This window comes from Salmo salar, chromosome ssa09, assembly GCF_905237065.1.
Source record: "Salmo salar chromosome ssa09, Ssal_v3.1, whole genome shotgun sequence".
Taxonomy (NCBI): Eukaryota; Metazoa; Chordata; class Actinopteri; order Salmoniformes; family Salmonidae; genus Salmo; species Salmo salar.
This window is the reverse complement of record NC_059450.1, coordinates 123440545-123460248: the sequence shown is the minus strand read 5'-3', so window position 1 is coordinate 123460248 and position 19704 is coordinate 123440545. Positions and strand designations below refer to the sequence as shown.

The 19704-nt window shown below is 45.1% G+C and overlaps 1 protein-coding gene across 5 annotated transcripts in view; it reads right to left on the bottom strand.

Moving 5' to 3' along the window:
• sphkap (SPHK1 interactor, AKAP domain containing) overlaps nucleotides 1-12603 on the bottom strand; it is a 63319-nt gene extending 50716 nt beyond the window's left edge. For 4 of the 5 annotated variants that reach the window (XM_014213848.2, XM_014213849.2, XM_014213850.2 and 1 more), the window contains exon 1: nucleotides 12519-12602. In XM_014213848.2, the coding sequence (XP_014069323.1) occupies nucleotides 12519-12562 (44 nt within the window). In that variant the 5' untranslated portion in view covers nucleotides 12563-12602. Of the gene's footprint in view, nucleotides 1-12518 lie in introns of all 5 variants that reach the window. The other variant, XM_014213846.2, reaches the window with a different exon arrangement.
• Between the last annotated feature and the right edge of the window lie 7101 nt (nucleotides 12604-19704).

Sequence of the window (19704 nt, the reverse complement as noted above, 5' to 3'; positions counted from 1 at the left end):
TTGCTTGTTAGAAAAGGATTTGTGACTGCTTGGCCTAACAGGAGTGTATTAAATTGACTTTTATTTCCATCACATCTCTCCAGTTGATGTGATCTGGCTTGTATCCCCTCATCAAAGGACAAGAAGAAGACTTTATTAATAAGACTTTTACAATGGAGTGTCGTGTGTGTGTGTGTGTGTGTTTGTGTGTACGCACCCTGGATGGAAGATTACACTAACAGACAAGACCGTTATGGATATTACTGACATTCCAATGACTGCCACACTTCGGTCTCAGATTTCTCTGAGAACTATGTACATGGAGGAGAGAAAAACCATTCTATGCAGAGTTCAATGACGCATGAAATCGGAGCTTCCCCGAAAGATGGACTTTAGCATATTATTGCCATTCTATCGATATCACACCTATCAAACACACACGCGCGTGCGCACGGTGGCAGGGAACAGCGCATTTCAGCATTACATAAACGGCACATAGGGGCTCATTGACGTGGCCGCAATTATGGCTAATGACATCATTAGCCAGTCTAATCACGCTACCTCTCTCTGCTGTTATACCTGCTCATTCACATGATTGGTCCTCTGCATCTAGTCACCTGTTTACGTAGAATAATGAGCAGAGGATGTGATTAACAGAGATGCTAGTTATTATTATTAGAATCATATGGAGAGGTTAATGAGGGTCTGGGTGAGGGGCCTCTGCTGACATTGTTGACACTATTGTACATAGAGGTTAACACAGTGGGAGGGTCAACTTGATTTCACAAGCTCAGGTCAATATTTGACATTCATCCAATGGCCTGTCTGGGGAGGCAGTGGGACAGGAGGTTGGAAGGTGGGGAGTGTTGGCGGTGGGTATAGGTGGCAGGGGGGTGATACTGTAAATGGTGGAGTTACATTAGAAGCTGTGGAGTGTTGGTGGGTAAATAGTAGTGCAGTGAATGAGATGTACAGTGTGTGCAGTACAGTGGCAGTCAGAGGGGTGGGTGGTTGAAGTCTTGGCAGTGGGTATAGGGGATGGTAAAGGAAGGAGGTTGCCTTATGGTAGTGGCTGGTGACAGCCTAGGCGGTGGCCAAGCTCAGTCAGAGCCCAGAGTCAAGCCAAGTCAGTACTAGTACGACAGAACACTAGGCTACGTTGCTCATTAGACATTCAGCGGTTTGTTTGATTGATTTTCTTGAAGAGTGGAGGTGTTAGCTGAGGAGAAGACACAGAGCTCTCTCTCCCCCACTCTATCCCTCTCTCTCTATCTGTCTCTCTGACTCTCTGTCTCCCTATATCTCATTCTCTCTCTTTCTCGCTCTGTTCGGGCACTGATTATCGCCTGTCCCCTTTAATCCTCCCAGGATGCCAGAAAAACGAAGGAGGAAGCTTTTAGTCTACTTAATCCTCGACACCACTGTATGCACACTACAGTGCCTTCAGACAGTATTCACACCCCTTGACTTATTCCACATTTTGTTGTGTTACAACCTGATATCAAAATGGATTAAAAAGCTATTTTCTTCTCACCCATTTACACACAATTCCACATAATGACAAAGTGAAAACATGTTTTTAGAAATCTTTGCAAATTTATTGAAAATTAAATGAGAAATATCTCATTGGAGGTGGATGTGTCACTTCAACCTTAAAGGTCCGAAATTATGTCACCACTGCTCTTGACTCTAAGCGATGTTGTGATGCTATTTTTATTGACTTGGCCAAAGCTTTTGATACGGTAGACAATTCCATTATTGTGGAGAATTGGTGTCTCTGAGGGGTCTTTGATCTGGTTTGCGTACAGCGTACTACCTCTCTCAAATAGTGCAGTGTGTAAAGTCAGAACATCTGCTGTCTCAACCACTGCCTGTCACCTGTCTTCTGAATTTACATCAACAACATAGCTCAGGCAGTAGGAACCTCTATCATCTATTTAAATGCAGATGATACAGTCTTATACTCAGCTGGCCCTTCCCTGGATTTTGTGTTAAATGCTCTACAACAAGGCTTTCTTAGTGTCCAGCAAGCTTTCTCTGCCCGTTTTGTTATGAACACCTCCAAAACCTACAGTACCAGTCAAAAGTTTGGACACACCTACTCATTCCAGGGTTCTTCTTTATTTGTATTATTGTAGAATAGTAGTGAAGACATAAAAACTATGAAATAACACACATGGAATCATGTAGTAACCAAAAAAGTGTTAAACAAATATATTTTAGATTTGAGATTCTTCAATGTAGCCACCCTTTGCCTTGATGACAGCTTTGCACACAATCTTGGCATTCTCTCAACCAGCTTCATGAGGTAGTCCCCTGGAATGCATTTCAATTAACAGGGGTGCCTTGTTAAAAGTTCATTTGTGGAATTTCTTTCCTTCTTAATGCGTTTGAGCCAATCAGTTGTGTTGTGATGTGTGGTTCCCACCGTGAAGCATGGAGGAGGTGTGATGATGCTTTGCTGGTGACACTGTTGGTGATTTATTTAGAATTCAAGGCACACTTAACCAGCATGGCTACCACAACATTCTGCAGCGATACACCATCTCATCTGGTTTGCGCTTAGTGGCACAATCATTTGTTTCTCAACAGAACAATGACCCAACACACCTCCAGGCTGTGTAAGGGCTATTTGACCAAGAAGGAGAGTGATGGAGTGCTGCATCAGATGACCTGACCTCCACAATCACCCAACCTCAACCCAATTGAGATGGTTTGGGATGAGTTGGACCGCAGAGTGAAGGAAAAGCATCCAACAAGTGCTCAGCATATGTGGGAAGTCCTTCAATACTGTTGGAAAAGCATTCCAGTTGAAGCTGGTTGATAGAATGCCAAGAGTGTGCAAAGCTGTCATCAAGGCAAAGGGTAGCTACTTTGAAGAATCTCAAATATATATATATATATATATTTGTTTAACACTTTTTTGGTTACTACGTGATTCCATATGTGTTATTTCATAGTTTTGATGTCTTCACTATTATTCTACAATATAGAAAATAGTAAAAAATAAATAAAAACCCTTGAATGAGTAGGTGTGTCCAAACTTTTGACTGGTACCTTAGCTCATGTGGTCCCCCCACTGGTGTGATTACTACCTCTGAGGGTTTAGAGCTTGAAGTAGCCACCTCATACAAGCACTTGGGAGTATGGCTAACAGTAGACTGTCCTTATCTCAGCACATATTCAAGCAGCAGGCTAAGGTTAAATCTCTACGTGGTTTCCTCTATCGTAATTGCTCCTCTTTCACCTCATTTGCCAAACTAACCTGATTCAGATGACCATGCTACCCATGCTAGATTACGGAGATGTAATTTATAGATTGGCAGGTAAGGGTGCTCTCGAGCGGCTAGATGTTCTTTACCATTCGGCCATCAGATTTGCCACCAATGCTCCTTATAAGTCACATCACTGCACTCCATACTCCTCTGTAAACTGGCCATCTCTGTATACCTGGCGCAAGACCCACTGGTTGATTGGTTGATGCTTATTTATAAAATCCTCTTAGGCCTCACTCCCCCTGTCGGAGATACCTGATGCAACCATCATCCTCCTCATACAACACCTGTTCTGTCAGTCACATTCTGTTAAAGTTCCCCAAAGCACACACATCCCTGGGTCACTCCTCTTTTCAGTTTGCTGCAGCTAGCGACTGGAACAAGCTGCAACAAACACTCAAACTGGACAGTTTTATCTCCATCTCTACATTCAAAGACTCAATCATAGACACTCTTACTGACACTTGTGGCTGTTTCGTGTGATGTATTGTTGTATCTAACCTTTTGCCCTTTGTGCTGTTGTCCGTGCCTAACAATGTTTGTACCATGTTTGTGCTGCTACCATGTTGTGGTGATGCCATGTTGTGTTGTTGTCATGTTGTGTTGCTGCCATGTTGTGTTGTCGTCTTAGGTCTATTTTATGTAGTGTTGTGGTGTCTCTCTTGTCGTGATGTGTGTTTTGTCCTAAGATAAAACATGTTTGCCCAGACCGTGTCCCCACAGGAGGCCTTTTGCCTCTTGGTAGGACGTCATTGTAAATAAGAATTTGTTCTTAATTGGCTTGGCTAGTTAAATAAATGTTAAATTAAAATAAAATAAATTTACATAAGTATTCACACCCCTTTGCTACGACACACCAACTTGAACTCAAGAGCATCCAATTTCCTTTGATCATACTTGAGATGTTTCTACAACTTGATTGGAGTCCACCTCTGGCCTATTCAATTGTTAGTACATGATTTAGAAAGAAACTCACCTGTTGACAGTGCATGTCAGAACAGAAACTATACCATGAAGTCAAAGGAACTGTCCGTAGATCTCTGAGATTTGTAAATTGTGATGAGGTATATTTCTGGAAAGGGTATAAAACAATTTATATAGTGTTGAAAGTTTCCAAGAGCACAGTGGTCTCCATCATTGGGAAATTTAACAAATATGGAACCACCCAGATTCTGGCTAGAGCTGGCCGTCTGACCAAACTGAGCAACCGGGAAAAAAGGACCTTTGGTCACGGAGGTGACCAAGAACCCAATGGCCACTCTGACAGAACTACAGAGTTCTTTGGCTGATATGGCAGAACCTGCCAGAAGGACAACAGTCTCTACAGCACTTTGCCAAATCTAGGCTTTATGGGAGAGTGACCAGACTAAAGCAATCCTGAGAAGAAGCCACATAACATCACTCCTGGAGTTAGCAAAAAGGCACATGAAAGACTGAGATCATAAGGCAAAAGATTCTGTGTTCTAATGAGACCAAAAAATGTAACTCTGGCCTGAATGAAAAGTGCTGAATGAAAAAACCAGGCACAGCTCATCACCCATCTAACACCATACCCACCGTGAAGCATGGTGGTGGCAGCATCCTGCTATGGAAATGATTTTCAGCGGCAGGGACTGGGAGACTGGTAAGAATAGAGGGAACAATGAATGGAGCCAAATACAGGAAAATCCTTGAGGAGAACCTGCTTTAGAAAACAAACAACATTAGAGTACAAACGACCCAAGCATACAGTCAAAGTACTGCTGGAATGGCTTCAGAACAAGAAGGTGAAAGTCCTTGAGTGGCCCAGTCCAAGCCCAGACTTGAATCCCAATGAAAATATGTGGAAAGAGTGCTGTTCACCACCGCTCCCCATCTAACTTAGCAGAACAAATCTGCAAGGGATAATGGGAGAAAAGCATTGACTCAGGGGTGTGAATACTTATGTAAATGAGATATTTATGTATTTCATTTTCAATACGTTTGCTAAAATGTCTAAAAACCCATTTTCATTTTGTCATTATGGGGTATTGTGTGTAGATGGCTGAGAGAAAAACATATATTTAATCAATTTTGAATTCAGGCTTTCGGTCAATTTCTCACTTCTTTGTCATTGAACATGTTATATGTGAGAAGTCCTTTGAGGCTATAAAGCCGTAACAGGGCTCAGTCTGCAGTTCAAAACCTCATCAACTAATCATTCAGCGATCAGTTTCTAAGCTGAGGAGGAAACGCTAGGCGGCCACGCAGAACTTAATTAAGGTTTTGAATTAACACGGAAACCAAATGGAATAGCAGGTTGCTTTGACTCCCCAATTAAATTATTGTCTTTCTAACAGGCACCTCTTATCCAAGAGCAGCCCGTGGTTTCATTATGCTGCCGACTGTATAGCAATAAGGATGATGAAGAGAAAACGGAATGCTCCCTTTAAATGTTAACCAAGCTCACTAAAATATTGTAGGCAGTCATGGGGAGTGTCCCAAATGGCACCTTATTCCCTGTATAGTAATAGTGCCCTACTTTTGACCAGGGTGCATAGGGCTCTGTTCAAAAGTAGTGCACTACATAGGGAATAGGGAGCCATTTGAGACGTAGCACGGACACAGCAAATTAGGCTGTAGTCTTTGAATGCACTGCGAAAACACATGGTAATAAACATGTCTGAAATGTGACACTAACGTGCATAATTGCAATGGCATATCAGCCGTTCACATTCTGGAAAGAAGAAAATAGCTTTCGGTTCCAGAGAGGAAGTGCAGCTGGGATGTGGTGCAGCTGGGATGTGGTGCAGCTGGGATGTGGTACAGCTGGGATGTGGTGCAGCTGGGATGTGGTGCAGCTGGGATGTGGTGCAGCTGGGATGTGGTACAGCTGGGATGTGGTGCAGCTGGGATGTGGTACAGCTGGGATGTGGTGCAGCTGGGATGTGGTGCAGCTGGGATGTGGTGCAGCTGGGATGTGGTGCAGCTGGGATGTGGTACAGCTGGGATGTGGTACAGCTGGGATGTGGTGCAGCTGGGATGTGGTACAGCTGGGATGTGGTACAGCTGGGATGTGGTGCAGCTGGGATGTGGTACAGCTGGGATGTGGTGCAGCTGGGATGTGGTACAGCTGGGATGTGGTGCAGCTGGGATGTGGTGCAGCTGGGATGTGGTGCAGCTGGGATGTGGTACAGCTGGGATGTGGTGCAGCTGGGATGTGGTACAGCTGGGATGTGGTACAGCTGGGATGTGGTACAGCTGGGGTGTGGTACAGCTGGGGTGTGGTACAGCTGGGATGTGGTACAGCTGGGATGTGGTGCAGCTGGGATGTGGTGCAGCTGGGATCTGGTACAGCTGGGATGTGGTACAGCTGGGATGTGGTGCAGCTGGGATGTGGTACAGCTGGGATGTGGTACAGCTGGGATGTGGTGCAGCTGGGATGTGGTGCAGCTGGGATGTGGTACAGCTGGGATGTGGTACAGCTGGGATGTGGTACAGCCGATCTCCCGTTATTATCATCCAGCCGATCTCCTGTTATTATCATCTCCCGTTGTTATCGTTCATCTAATTAGGAACTATTTCTTCATCAGTACATGTTTGTGCTGCTGCTGCCTCCAAACCCCATCCTTGGAGATGGATGTAATATCCAGTATACACGGGTGGTGTGTGTGTGTGTAACTGTGCGTGTGTATGTATGTGATTTGTGTGTGTATGTGTGTGCGTGTGTAGTTGGTGTGTGTGTGTGTGGGGGGGTGTACGCGTGTGTACACACATGTGTGTGACCTGTCTGACATGGCCTGGTATCTGTTGTTACAGTATAGAGTGAGTCACTGTGCTCGCCTTAGAAACCTTTAATGTTGCCCCATTTACAGAGGTTTCTGAGGGAGTTATATATTTATTAGCAGGTTGCTTTAAAGTCAACAGGAGGCGTCTCACTGGTAGAGTAGATTTAAATCAAGACAAAGTAATGGAATAGTCATGTTTACAAGCAGGTCTTTTATTTCCAACAAGCTCTCACAATATCACATCAGAATTAGACGTTCTTCAATGTTTCTCAAATGTAAAATTGAGTCACTCAAAACGTCAAATTTTGAAGTGTTTCGTTACTTCACTGTATCGTTCCAAGGTCACGTTTAGGCATGAACAAGCAACCTTTGGAACCAGAGTCAGATGCTTTCTTGAAGGTAACAGCGCTCACTGTTGCCCCAGTGGCCGGTTTCAAGGTCATCTCCCGACGTCCTCAGACATGGATGGACCTCGAATACTGACTTATATCACGGGTGTCCTGCCTGTTTATTCCACATGGCACGACATGATGATTTCTACCTCTGTCTCCCTCTGTTTGAAAACTGTTGTAAGTCATCCACATCCTCTTCCAAATTCCCTCGTATACATGGCCATCAGACATGAGCTTTTTACAGGCAACAAGGCAAAACAGAATTAAGCAATCGACAGAGAGCGATTTGGCTCTGTCCCAAATGGTCATATTCCCTATTATGTCTCTGGTCACAAGTAGTGCACTGCTGTATATTGAATAGGTGCCATTTTGGACGCGGCCACTATACACTACCATGGACCACTAGCATGAAAACTATCCAGAATGTGGGATTAAGGTTCTGAAAAGAGGTAAGAATAAGGCAAAGGGCCAGGGATTAGGCTTTGAAAATGGGTCTATTTTAGAGTCCTGAGATGTGTTACATTCATTTGTTTCCTTTTACAGATAGTAGAACTCCTCATCCAGTAGGCTGTAGTGCTCTGAAAGGCCTGAAGAGTCATTCACAAGACAATAGTGAGAGATTAGTCTGAGCTAGAGAATGGTGCTGGAGGTCGCTGGAGGTCACAGTCTATTTGTGTGTTTGTATTTGTGTGCACGCACAAACACACACACACGCACACGCAGACCACACACACACGCCAGCCTGAAATCTGATCAAGCATTTTTCAGGAGAGGAAATTACTCTAGCCTATCTGAGGCAGATTGAAAACAAGCAGGCCCATTCCTTTTTTCTCAGGTGTGTCAATTACATGTGTCTTAGGAAACAGGATAGAGTATTCCACTAGCCCTCTCCAAGACTTAATTAGCAAACACTGCTCAATTATTAATTGCCTGTTATCAAATTTGTGATGAATTAAGGCCACAGTGAATGTGCGGGTGGTGAATGTCTGCAAAAAAGTTCTGTCTCAATGGTGTTTTCCATTGGACACGTGCTGATTATGGTACAAAACAACAGCAAAGCCAGGAGGGGTGAATTAAAGCCCAACAGAGACGTTATAGAACTAAAGACTTCCATAGTTTAAAAATTCATAAAGAAATGGAAAAGTCATAAAATGGCGCTGGTCATAAACAGTGTGATCGACGTTGTTCACCGTGCAGGAGAGAGGGAGGGAGTGGAGCTAAATTTAGCCCCAGTTACCGCCGCATGCATCGCGTCGTACGGTGAGAGACTGATATTCCGTTTGTTAGTATCATTTATTAAAATCTTGTGACAGCGCTATGACTGCAGGAGAGGGGCCTTTCCATTCTCGTTGCTCAGGAGGCATGAAATCAGACAGCACAGCGAGTCCGTGGTTGGATAACACACACACACACACACACACACTGGGAGTGAGAATATTAATCTGAAGGGAACATCTGTCCGACATGGCCCTGTTCTGTTCTCTAAAGAGTTACATTTTCCATCCACCCTCCTTTTGTTTGCTTTGTCTACGTTCACTTCCTATTGTGTGTTTGTGTTTGTGTTGACATCTTCTACGGGTCTAGTAATGTGTATTGTCCACGTCTCAGTGCCTTGCTGTAAATACATATTGAATTATCTTTTCTCTTCTCTTGGCAAGGGAGTAGGTTGGCTAAATGCAAACCCTCAGAGGCACACATTTATTATGGATTCAAACTCTAATAATGTTCTTGGGACTGAGTACTTATCTCTGTAACTGGAGAGAGAAGGGAGAGAGAGACAGAGACACTTCATTACAACACTGTACATACACATAGTATTACATTTGAAATGTCTTTATTCTTTTGGAACTTTTGTGAGTGTAATGTTTACTGTACATTTTTTATTGTTTATTCCACTTTTGTTTATTATCTATTTCACTTGCTTTGGCAATGTAAACATATGTTTCCTATGCCAGTAAAGCCCTTAAATTGAACTTGAATTGACAGAGACATACAGAGAGAGTGAGACATACAGAGAGAGAGAGAGAGAGAGAGAGAGAGAGAGAGAGAAAAGAGGTGATAGGATGTCCTGTGAAAATACTTACTTGTCGGCTGCTGCCTCTGGGCTCCAGTGTAACAGTGTGTTAAACATGTGCTCTACCAGCTACTGAGGATCAGTGTGTGAATCCGAGTCAGTGTGCTGTGTGCCAGGAGCAGATGTCCAGAGCCTGGGCTGCCCAGGCATCCTGCTGTCTGTGCAGGCCGCTCAACACAAACGGTCTGCTTCAATAGAGATATGGACTTTTTTGATCAGATCAAAACTACTAAGCATCTGCTAGGGAGTGTGTGTATGTGGGGGGGATGGGGCCCGGGGCATGGGTGTGTGGAGATTGTGTCTGTGTGTGTGTGTGTGTGTGTGTGTGTGTGTGTGTGTGTGTGTGTGTGTGTGTGTGTGTGTGTGTGTGTGTGTGTGTGTGTGTGTGGTTATGTGGGGGGATGGGGGCGGGGCATGTGTGTGTGGAGATGGTGTGTGTGTGTGTGTGTGGGGGGGATGGGGCGGGGCATGTGTGTGTGGAGATTGTGTGTGTGTGTATGTGGGGGGATGGGGTGGGGCATGAGTGTGTGTGTGTGTGTGTGTGTGTTTTTTGTGTGTGTGTGTCCAAGCATCACTCTTAACTGTGATATGAGCCGAGTGGAGCTTGACTTACTTCAGAGGATCACTAAACCAGAGATGGACCCAAAGCGAAGCGCCAGTGTTAGTACCTATACACAGACCCACTCATCTCATTGCCCGACATGCAAACCCAATATAAATTCAACGAGGAGACATTAAAACCTCAATCAATAACAGTCTAGACAGATACACATAAAACCTGATGTGAGAGGATAGAAAACAGAGGAGAAAGGAGTGAGCGACAGAGAGAGGGGCGTCAGGTAGCCTAGTGGTTAGAGCATTGGACCAGTAACCGTAAAGGTTGCTAGATCGGATCCCAGAGCTGACAAGGTAGAAATCTGTCGTTCTGCCCCTGAACAAGGCAGTTAACCCACTGTTCCTAGGCCGTCATTGTAAATAAGAATTTGTTCTTAACTGACTTGCCTAGTTAAATACATTTTTTTTAAGATTTCAGAGAAAGATGGCGAAGTAGAGCGAGAGAGATAGAGAAGGGAAGAGTAAAAGAGAGAAGACATAAAGAGAGATAAGACAAAAAGAGAGATAAGACATAAAGAGAGATAAAACAATGAGGGAGAGGACAAGCTCTGACTTACAGCTGGTGCTGAGCAGGAGCCCAGTGCAGCCAGTCACATCTCCTCCTGATTACTGTAACCATCCCCCATCATGCCCCCAGGACACTGATTATACACCTGCACTTACCCAACCAAACCTCCCCGGGACCCTTCTAACTAGGCCCTTCTCCCCCCAAAACACCCTGTTTGCCGATCCTGCCAGGCAGCCCTATCCCCTGGCTCTTCTCATCCACAACCCCCCTACCCTCCCTCCACACCACAGGAGGTTGGTGGAACCTTCATTGGGGAGGGTGGGCTCGTGGTAATGGCTGGAGCGTAATAAATGAAATGGTATTAAATACGTAGAACAAATTGTTTCCATGTGTTTGATGCCATTCCATTTTCTCCATTCCAGCCATTATTATGAGCCGCCCTCCCCTCAGCAGCCTCCACTGCTCCATACAGCCGGAGGTGCAGGTACAGGGGCCTGCAGTTGGTACCAGTTCCCTTGGATCACACGCTACAAACATTGATGCTAATGTTTCCTGTCAGACATGAAGGGGTCACTCATCACACACTCACGTCACAATCAGGGAGAAAGGGACCTAAACACCATCATTGGTTAAGATTATAGTGTACCTCGTCTCTCAAATGACAGCAGAAATGATCAGACATCAGATACTCATCAAATAGCAGGGGTTTTTCTTTAACACAAATAATGTCAAATAACTCAATAACCTTTGTTGAATGAGTCAATATTGAACGAGTCGATATCGGGACAAAGGAAATTACCATGTGATATCTACAGTATATATTTTCGAGTCAAATATATGCCTCTTTCCCCGGATATGGCCCCTTTCCCAGTGGTGGGTTAGCCTATCATCAACACACCTGTCTCTGCTTCTCCTGTTTCTCTACGGTGGTGCGATATACTCACATCCCATTACCCAATGATCCCACAGAACCGACAGGCATCAGTGCCATCATCAGCGCTGCTTACACCTGTCCACAATAATCACAGTCTTCCTTCTTCCTCCTCAACAACCCTAGTCCTGCCTTTGTCTGGGTCTAGGTCTGGGTCTGGGTCTAGGTCTGGGTCTAGGTCTGGGTCTGGGTCTAGGGATTTGTGTGCTCAGTCAGCAGACATGCAAACCGACAGACAGGCATCCAGAGAGGCAGACATTAGCATTTTATGACCCACCTCTGCCTCAGCACAGAGAACTGCTGGCCTTATCATTTTCATCTCTCTCTCTCTCTCTCTCTCGCTCTCTCGCTCTCTCACTCTCTCACTCTCTCGCTCTCTCACTCTCTCACTCTCTCACTCTCTACCTCCCCCCTCCCTCCTTCCCTTCCTCCCTCCCTCCCTCCCTGAAGTAGCTTTGCCTGGTCCATGATGAATGGAGGCAATTTAGGGAGGCAATTCAATCAGATCCGCATAGCTGATGTTTTGATGTTGTCGGAGGTGGAACTGCGTTATAGAGCTATTAAATCCACAATGGATCCCGGCATTATACTTAAGCTGACTTTGCCATTGGCTGCACGGAGTCGCATTGAGATAAATCCCATGCAGCCTTGTTTACAAGTTCGAACACTGGAATGTGAGATGTAATCGACACCTCAATGAAGCTGATAGAAATCCTCATTATTTAGTTTAATGATTTTCAATTTGAGCATCACTGATGGAAGGCCTTAATGTAGTCATCATGCCCAGAGAGTGATGAGAGTGCCATAGGTGGACATAGAAAGTACTCCACCATGTGGTGAGGAAGTTTGCCTATAATGAACACCTAAAACTCACAGCTTTCTAAGTTGTTTATCTTAAAGGTTGTGTTCTGGATACTTTGGAACATTTCAAATCCAGTGAATCACACAATGCAGACTGTCATCCACACCCACACAGTCGAGCAGAGTGTTTCTCTTACCTCTCAGTGAAGTTTCTGAGCGCAGTGAAGAGTGACAATAGCATCTCTTAGTTCTTGTCTTCCTTCCTCGCCTGTTTCTGCTAGTGGGGGGGTTTTCTGCCTGCAGAGGAAAATATTCAAATATAAATATAAAATACAATTGAATGTTGGATGTTTGCGTACATCTATATTTCACAGACACACACGCAGACACACGCACATGAACACACAGAGAGACCGCTATAGATGAAGGAAACAGATGGAGCCGTCTTCACCTCTTCCACAGCACAGTGGTTTTCCTTTGAGTCGTATGGCAGGTGTTTGCTGTGGCATTATGGGAATGGGAAGTGGGAAGCACAGCAGTACATCGTCATATACAACACACACAAACACACACACACGCCATCTTATATCAGCCCACGGTTAGAGAATGTTTGTCTGCCTTCTGTTGTGCTGTTATTCTGCCCTGTGACTCACACACCACCCACCCCCAACACACTTCTACAGGGTAATAACACACACATTACTTGTGAGGCTTTTCCATTGTGAACAATTTACATCCATATACACTGAGTGTACAAAACATAAGGAACACCTTCCTAATATTGAGTTGCAGAACAGCCTAGATTAGTCGGGGTATGGACTCTACAAGCTGTCAAAAGTGTTCCACAAGGATGTTGGCCCATGTTGACTCCAATGCTTCCCACAGTTGTGTCAAGTTGGCTGGATGTTCTTTGGGTGGTGGACCATTCTTGATACACACAGGAAACTGTTGAGCATGAGAAACCCAGCAGCATTGCAGTTCTTGATACACTCAAACCAGTGGGCCTGGCACCGACAGGGTACTACCATACCCTGTTCAAAGGCACTTCAATCTTTTGTCTTGCCCATTCACCCTCTGAATGGCACACATACACAATCCATGTCTCAATTGTCTCAAGGCTTAAACATCCTTCTTTAACCTGTCTTCTCCCCTTCATCTACACTGATTGAAGTGTATTTAACAGGTGACATCAATAAGGGATCATAGCTTTCACCTGGATTCACCTCGTCAGTCTATGTCATGGAAAGAGCAGGTGTTTCTAATATTTTGTACACTCAGTGTATGCTGATGAGAAGACTAGATATTGTAGGTTGCTTTCCCTTTTAGTGTAATGGTGACCCTAACCCAAATCCACAGTATTTCCATGGGGAACATAGCCTAAAAGCTGTAGCTCAGTTGGTAGAGCATGGTGCTTGTAATGCCAGGATAGTGGGTTTGATTCCTGCGACCACCCATATGTAAAAATGTATGCACGCATGAGTGCAAGTTGCGTTTAGATAAAATCGTCTGCTAAATGGCAAAAATTTGGTCAAAGTTTAAGTGCATAGCAATGGCACAGTACAATGACTAAACTCATTAGACATAGTTCACGCTGTCATGCAGATGCAAACAGTCACTTTGCACAATGAAGAAGTCACCACACGTTGTAATGAGGTTGCCATGCACACTGATGAAGTAATAAGACACATATTAATGAGGTCACGGCACACAGTAATGACTTTGTTTGGCATGATGAAGGTGTCACTGTACTCAGTTATGGCTTCCTCCAACACAGCGATGGGGTCACAACCTTTCTGATGGATACTGAGGAGAGAGCTTGATTCAAAAATTGTCTTTGGTTTGAGATCCAATCCAACCACTGATCGCTTTCAGTCGCTCTCTTAAGGCAGCTGATATACAAACACTTAGAAGAGGTTTTCCTGGTAACAGCAATCATTTTAGTCGCAGACGTTCTCCCTCTTTTTCCCTCTCTACAGTCCTTGTCTCTCCAATCCACTCCGCCCGGAGTGTAAAGAGCATCATCCAAACATCTCATCCACTGATCCCTTATTGGCCCTAGTTGTCTCCCCTGTGTGCATCAACAGCTGCTCTCAAGCACCAGCCCACACTCCCATAATCAGCCCTTTGCCTTGCTCTTCCAGGCTGTATTACACACACAGGCAGGCAGACAGGCACGTATGCTCTCCCGATCTGGAATACCTCACCATCAAATGCCGACCCCATTAGCTCCCAAGAGAACTGTCATCGATTATTGTCATGGCTGTTTATTATCCCCTCCTCAAGCCGACATCACGGTGGCACTCAAGGAACTATACAGGACTTTGAGTAAGCTGGAAACCGCATATCCGGAGGCTGCATTTGTTGTAGCTGGGGACTTTAATTAGCAAAGGAAATCTAAGGAAATTTGTCCCGAAATTCAACCAACACACCGCCTCTACTACACGCGGTGAATGCCCTGATCTGTTTCACCTGTCCTTGTGATTGTCTCCACCCCCTCCAGGTGTCGCTCCCCAGTGTATTTATCCCTGTGTTTCCTGTCTCTCTGTGCCAGTTCGTCTTGTATGTTTTCAAGTCAACCAGAGTGTTTTCCCGTGCTCCTGTTTTCTATTCTCTTTTTCTAGTCTTCCCGGTTTTGACCCTTGCCTGTTTTTTCTGGACTCCGTACCTGCCTGCCGGACCCTTCTTCCTGCCCTGACATTGAGCCTGTCTGCCACTCTTTACCTCTTGGACTCAGAATCTTGTTTTGACCTTTCGCCTGTCCACAACCATTCTCTTGCCTACTCCTTTTGGATTAATAATAAACCACAAAGACTCTAACCATCCGCCTCCTGTGTCTGCATCTGGGTCTCGCCTTGTGCCCTTATACACGGAGAGAAGACGCTTGTTATTCTCTCTTCTGAGATGACTACAAGGCGCCCCCCCCCCCCCCCTTTTCGGCAAATCTGATCAGGTCTCCATTCTGCTCCTCCCCGCCCATAGGCAGAAATTAAAGCAGGAAGCACGCGTCGTTCAACGTTGGTCATTCACGCAAAAAATAATGTGCGAACTACCGCATTTAACCACGGTAAGGTGACTGGGAACATGGACGAGTACAAACAGAAAGAAGAAAGACATTACAAGAATATAGTAGAGTCGCAACTCAATGGCTCAAACACGAGACGCATGTGGCAGGGACTTCAGACAATCACGGATTATAAAGGTAAAACCAGCCACATCGTGGACACTGATGCCTCACTCCCAGACAAACTTAACACATTCTTCGCACGCTTCGAGGAAAACAACACAGAGCCACCGTCGTGGGCCCCCGCTGCTCACGAGGACTGCGGGCTCCCGATCTCTGTAGCCTACATGAGAAGGACTTTCATGCGTGTTAACCCTCTCATGGTGGCATACCAATCCGCATCCTCGGTGCATGCGCAGACCAGCTGGCTGGAGTGTTTACAGACATATTCAACCTCTCCCTATCCCAGTCTGTTGTCCTCACTAACTGAACTAAATGACTATCGCCCCGTAACACTTACCACTGTCATCACGAAGTGCTTTGAGAGGCTAGTCAAGGACCATACGACCTCCATCTTGCCCGACAAACCTAGACCCACTACAATTTGCATACCGCCCCAACAAATCCACAGACGACGTAATCGCCATTGCACTGCACACCACCCTATCTCACATGGACAAGAGGAATACCTATATGAGAATTCTGTTAAATCGACTAAGGCTCTGCTTTCAACACCATAGTGCCCTCCAAGCTTGTCACTAAGCTCAGGGCCCTGGGTCTGAACTCCTACCTGTGCAACTGGGTCCCAGATATCCCAACGAGCTGAAACCCCAGTGGTGAGGGTAGGCAACAACACCTCCGCCACTTGGATCCTGAACACCTGGGCCCCTTGGGGGGGGGGTGCTCGGCCCCCTCCTGTACTCACTGTTCACCCATGACTTTGTGGCTACGCACGACTCCAACTCAATTTTGCTGATGACACGACAGTGTCAGGTCTGATTACCAACAACGATGAAACAGCCTACAAGTAGGAGGTTAAAGCCCTGGCTAAAGAGCTGATTGTGGACTACAGGAGACAGAAGAGGGAGCGTGCCCTCATCCACATTGACAAGGCTGTAGTGGAGAGGGTCAAAAGCTTAAATTTCCTTGGTGTGCACATCTCCGAGGTCCTGAAATCAAATCAAATGTCATTAGTCACATGAGCCGAATACAACAGGTGTAGACCTTAACGTAAAATGCTTACGTACAAGCAAATGGTCCCACCACACCGACACCGTGGTGAAGAAAGCGCAACAGTGCCTCTACAACCTCAGGCGGCTGAAGAAATCCGGCATGGCCCCTAAGACCCTCACAAACTTCGACAAATGCACCATTGAGAGCATTCTGTCAGGCTGCATCACTACCTGGTATGGCAACGACACCGCCCTCAACCTCATACCTCTCCAGAGGGTGGGGCAGTCAGCAAAGCATCACCGGGGGCACGCTGCCTTCCCTTCCAGGACATTTACAGTACTTGGTGTCAAAGAAAGGCCAAGAAGATCATCAAAGACATCAGCCATCCGAGCTATGGTCTGTTCACTCTGCTACCATCTAGCAGACAGAGATGGTACAGATGGTACAGGTGCATAAAAAGCCGGAACTGAGAGACTGAAAAACAGCTTCTATCTCCAGGCCATCGGACTGTTGAACAGCCAACACTTGCCGGCTACCTACCCGGTACTTTGTCCTGCACCTTGAGACTAATACCCCATCTATATAGAGTCATTGAACGCTGGTCACCTCCTATTCTGTTTATATCATTTACATTTACATTTTAGTCATTTAGCAGACGCTCTTACCCAGAGCGACTTACAGTAGTGAATGCATACATATATGCTGTTGTTTACTCACTGTGTATGACAATACTGTATTCTCGCTCATCCTAATGTAGCTACTACTGTACATACCATTTTCTTTCCAAATTATGTACTGTCTATGAACACCACGTATTTATTTTCTGGATTCTGACACATGCTCATTCTAATTGTTAATCTCTACTCTGGGTTGTTACTTGGGCTCGTTCTGTAATTTCTTGATTTCTTGTTTACATTTTTTTTTAATTCTTTGTATTGTATTTGCAAGACATTCTACTGCACTGTTGAAGCTAGTAACACAAGCATTTCGCTGCACCTGCTATAACAAATCTGTGTATGTGACCAATTTCATTTGATTTTATTAGACACACACACACCCCTCCGACTGCATCCTCATCACTCCAACATCCTCATCAACATCAAAACTGTTTATTCAGCCGGCCACGGTCCTTTGGACCCCTGCCTTTCTTCCTTTAAAGATCTCATCAGAGAGACAGATGAATGGGTACCCTTTAAATAAACTCTTCTAAACCGGAAGAGGAGTCAGACAGAGGAATAGAGTGAGTGGCAATTGGAACTAACCTCAGACGGTAATACATCTACACACACACCATGTGCACAAACACACGAAAGTATGCGAGCATACTCACAGTCTTACATGAGCATACATACTCACACACACACACTAAGGTATTGTATGACGAGGTTCACAAGATGCTGTGCAAGGGATTATGGGTAATTAGCTAGCCGCATGGCCCTCTTCATAATGATGGGAAAGCTGCCGGTGTCTAAACAGTGGAAAGGTCTCGCTTTGATGTCACACTCAATCTCCAGCAGGGCCAGATCCTTCTCACCCCATCCACACACACACACTCAGAAACACAGATAGGAGACATAGAGAGAAGGAAACAGAGGAAGAGAGCGAGAGAAAGGAATAGAGAGAGAGGGTTAAAAGCTAGAGAGAATGATAGGAAGAGGGGGAGATGCACTAAGATAAAGGGACATACACAGAGATAGAGAGAAAGAGTGGGAGATAGAGAGAGAAAGAGAGGGAGATACACAGATAAAGAGAGGGAGAGAAAGACGGAGATACACAGAGAAAGACGGAGATACACAGAGAGAGAGAGAAAGACAGGGAGATACACTGAGATAGAGAGAGAAAGAGAGGAAGATACACAGAAAGAGAGGGAGAAAAAAAAGGAGATACACTGAGAGATAGAGAGTGAAAGAGAGGGAGATACACAGAGATAGAGAGAGAAAGAGAGGGATATACATAGAGATAGAAAGGGAGACACAGAGATAGAGAGAGAAAGGGAGACAGAGATAGAGAGAGAAAGGGAGACACACTGAGAGATAGAGAGAGAAAGACAGGGAGATACACAGAGAGAGAGAAAGAGAGGGAGAGAAAGATATGAAAGAGGGAGAGAGTGAAGCAGCTGCATGCTCCTTAATCTCCCTTCATGTGTACTCAGTCATCCAGGACATGTTATGATGACAGGTCAAGTCATGTCAAGTAACAGGTGGGCACCAGAGTGCATTGACTCAGTGCATGCTGGGAGGCATGAGGGTGAATTGGAATTAGCCTCTGGTTCAGGGCCTACATTGTGTGTGAGCATGCGTGTGTGTGTGTGTGTGTGTGTGTGTGTGTGTGTGTGTGTGTGTGTGTGTGTGTGTGTGTGTGTGTGTGTGTGTGTGTGTGTGTGTGTTTCTAAACTGAAAAGAGAGGGGGCTTGGGTGTCCCGAATGTCGAATGGATTTACACTGTTGCCAGAATGAATCATCTGCTGAACATGCTCAACAGTGACAACGCAACAGTTATGGTACAGACACACTGACTGCCGATACGTACTTTAGGAGGACCTTCCTTCTCTTGCTAGAACAAAATACTTCCCTGCTGAACTTGGCTTCAAGACAATCAGAGAGCACAAAACTCCACGTGGGGGGGCCAACAGAAGTGACATGGATATTTTACATCTAGCTAAGGAGTTTTGTGCTTGAAGGATTTTTTTGTTAGGTTCAGTTTGATATTATGCACCTGCTCATTAGTTAGCTAGCTAACTAACTTTAGCTTGCTAACTGAGTCAGGCAGTCACACACGCTTCATATGAAATGAATGGGGTGATAAGTGCGGCACAATGCACATGACACTAAATAACACCAAATGTTTTACCAAGCTAGCTATCTAGCAAGATGATGAAGAAATAATTTCGTTCAATCTCCATTATCCCATACTGCCAGTGCTAGTTCACTTGCTGGCTAAAGTTAGCTTGACGGTTAGCGTTGCCATTTAGCAAAACAAAGCTAGCTAGCTACTCCACAAATTATTGACAGCTAACAGGCAGCTGCTTCATTAAAAAATGAATCCATCGTGATTTAATTATAATGTTGCTAGCTACGTTGGTTATCTAGTTGTGGCCATCTGGTTAGTATCAACAAGGGTTTACTACATATTCTATGTAGCTAGCAACGACAGCGCATCTTGCTAGTTAGCTTACATTAGCTACAGCAGACAATCCAAATAAGCTACTG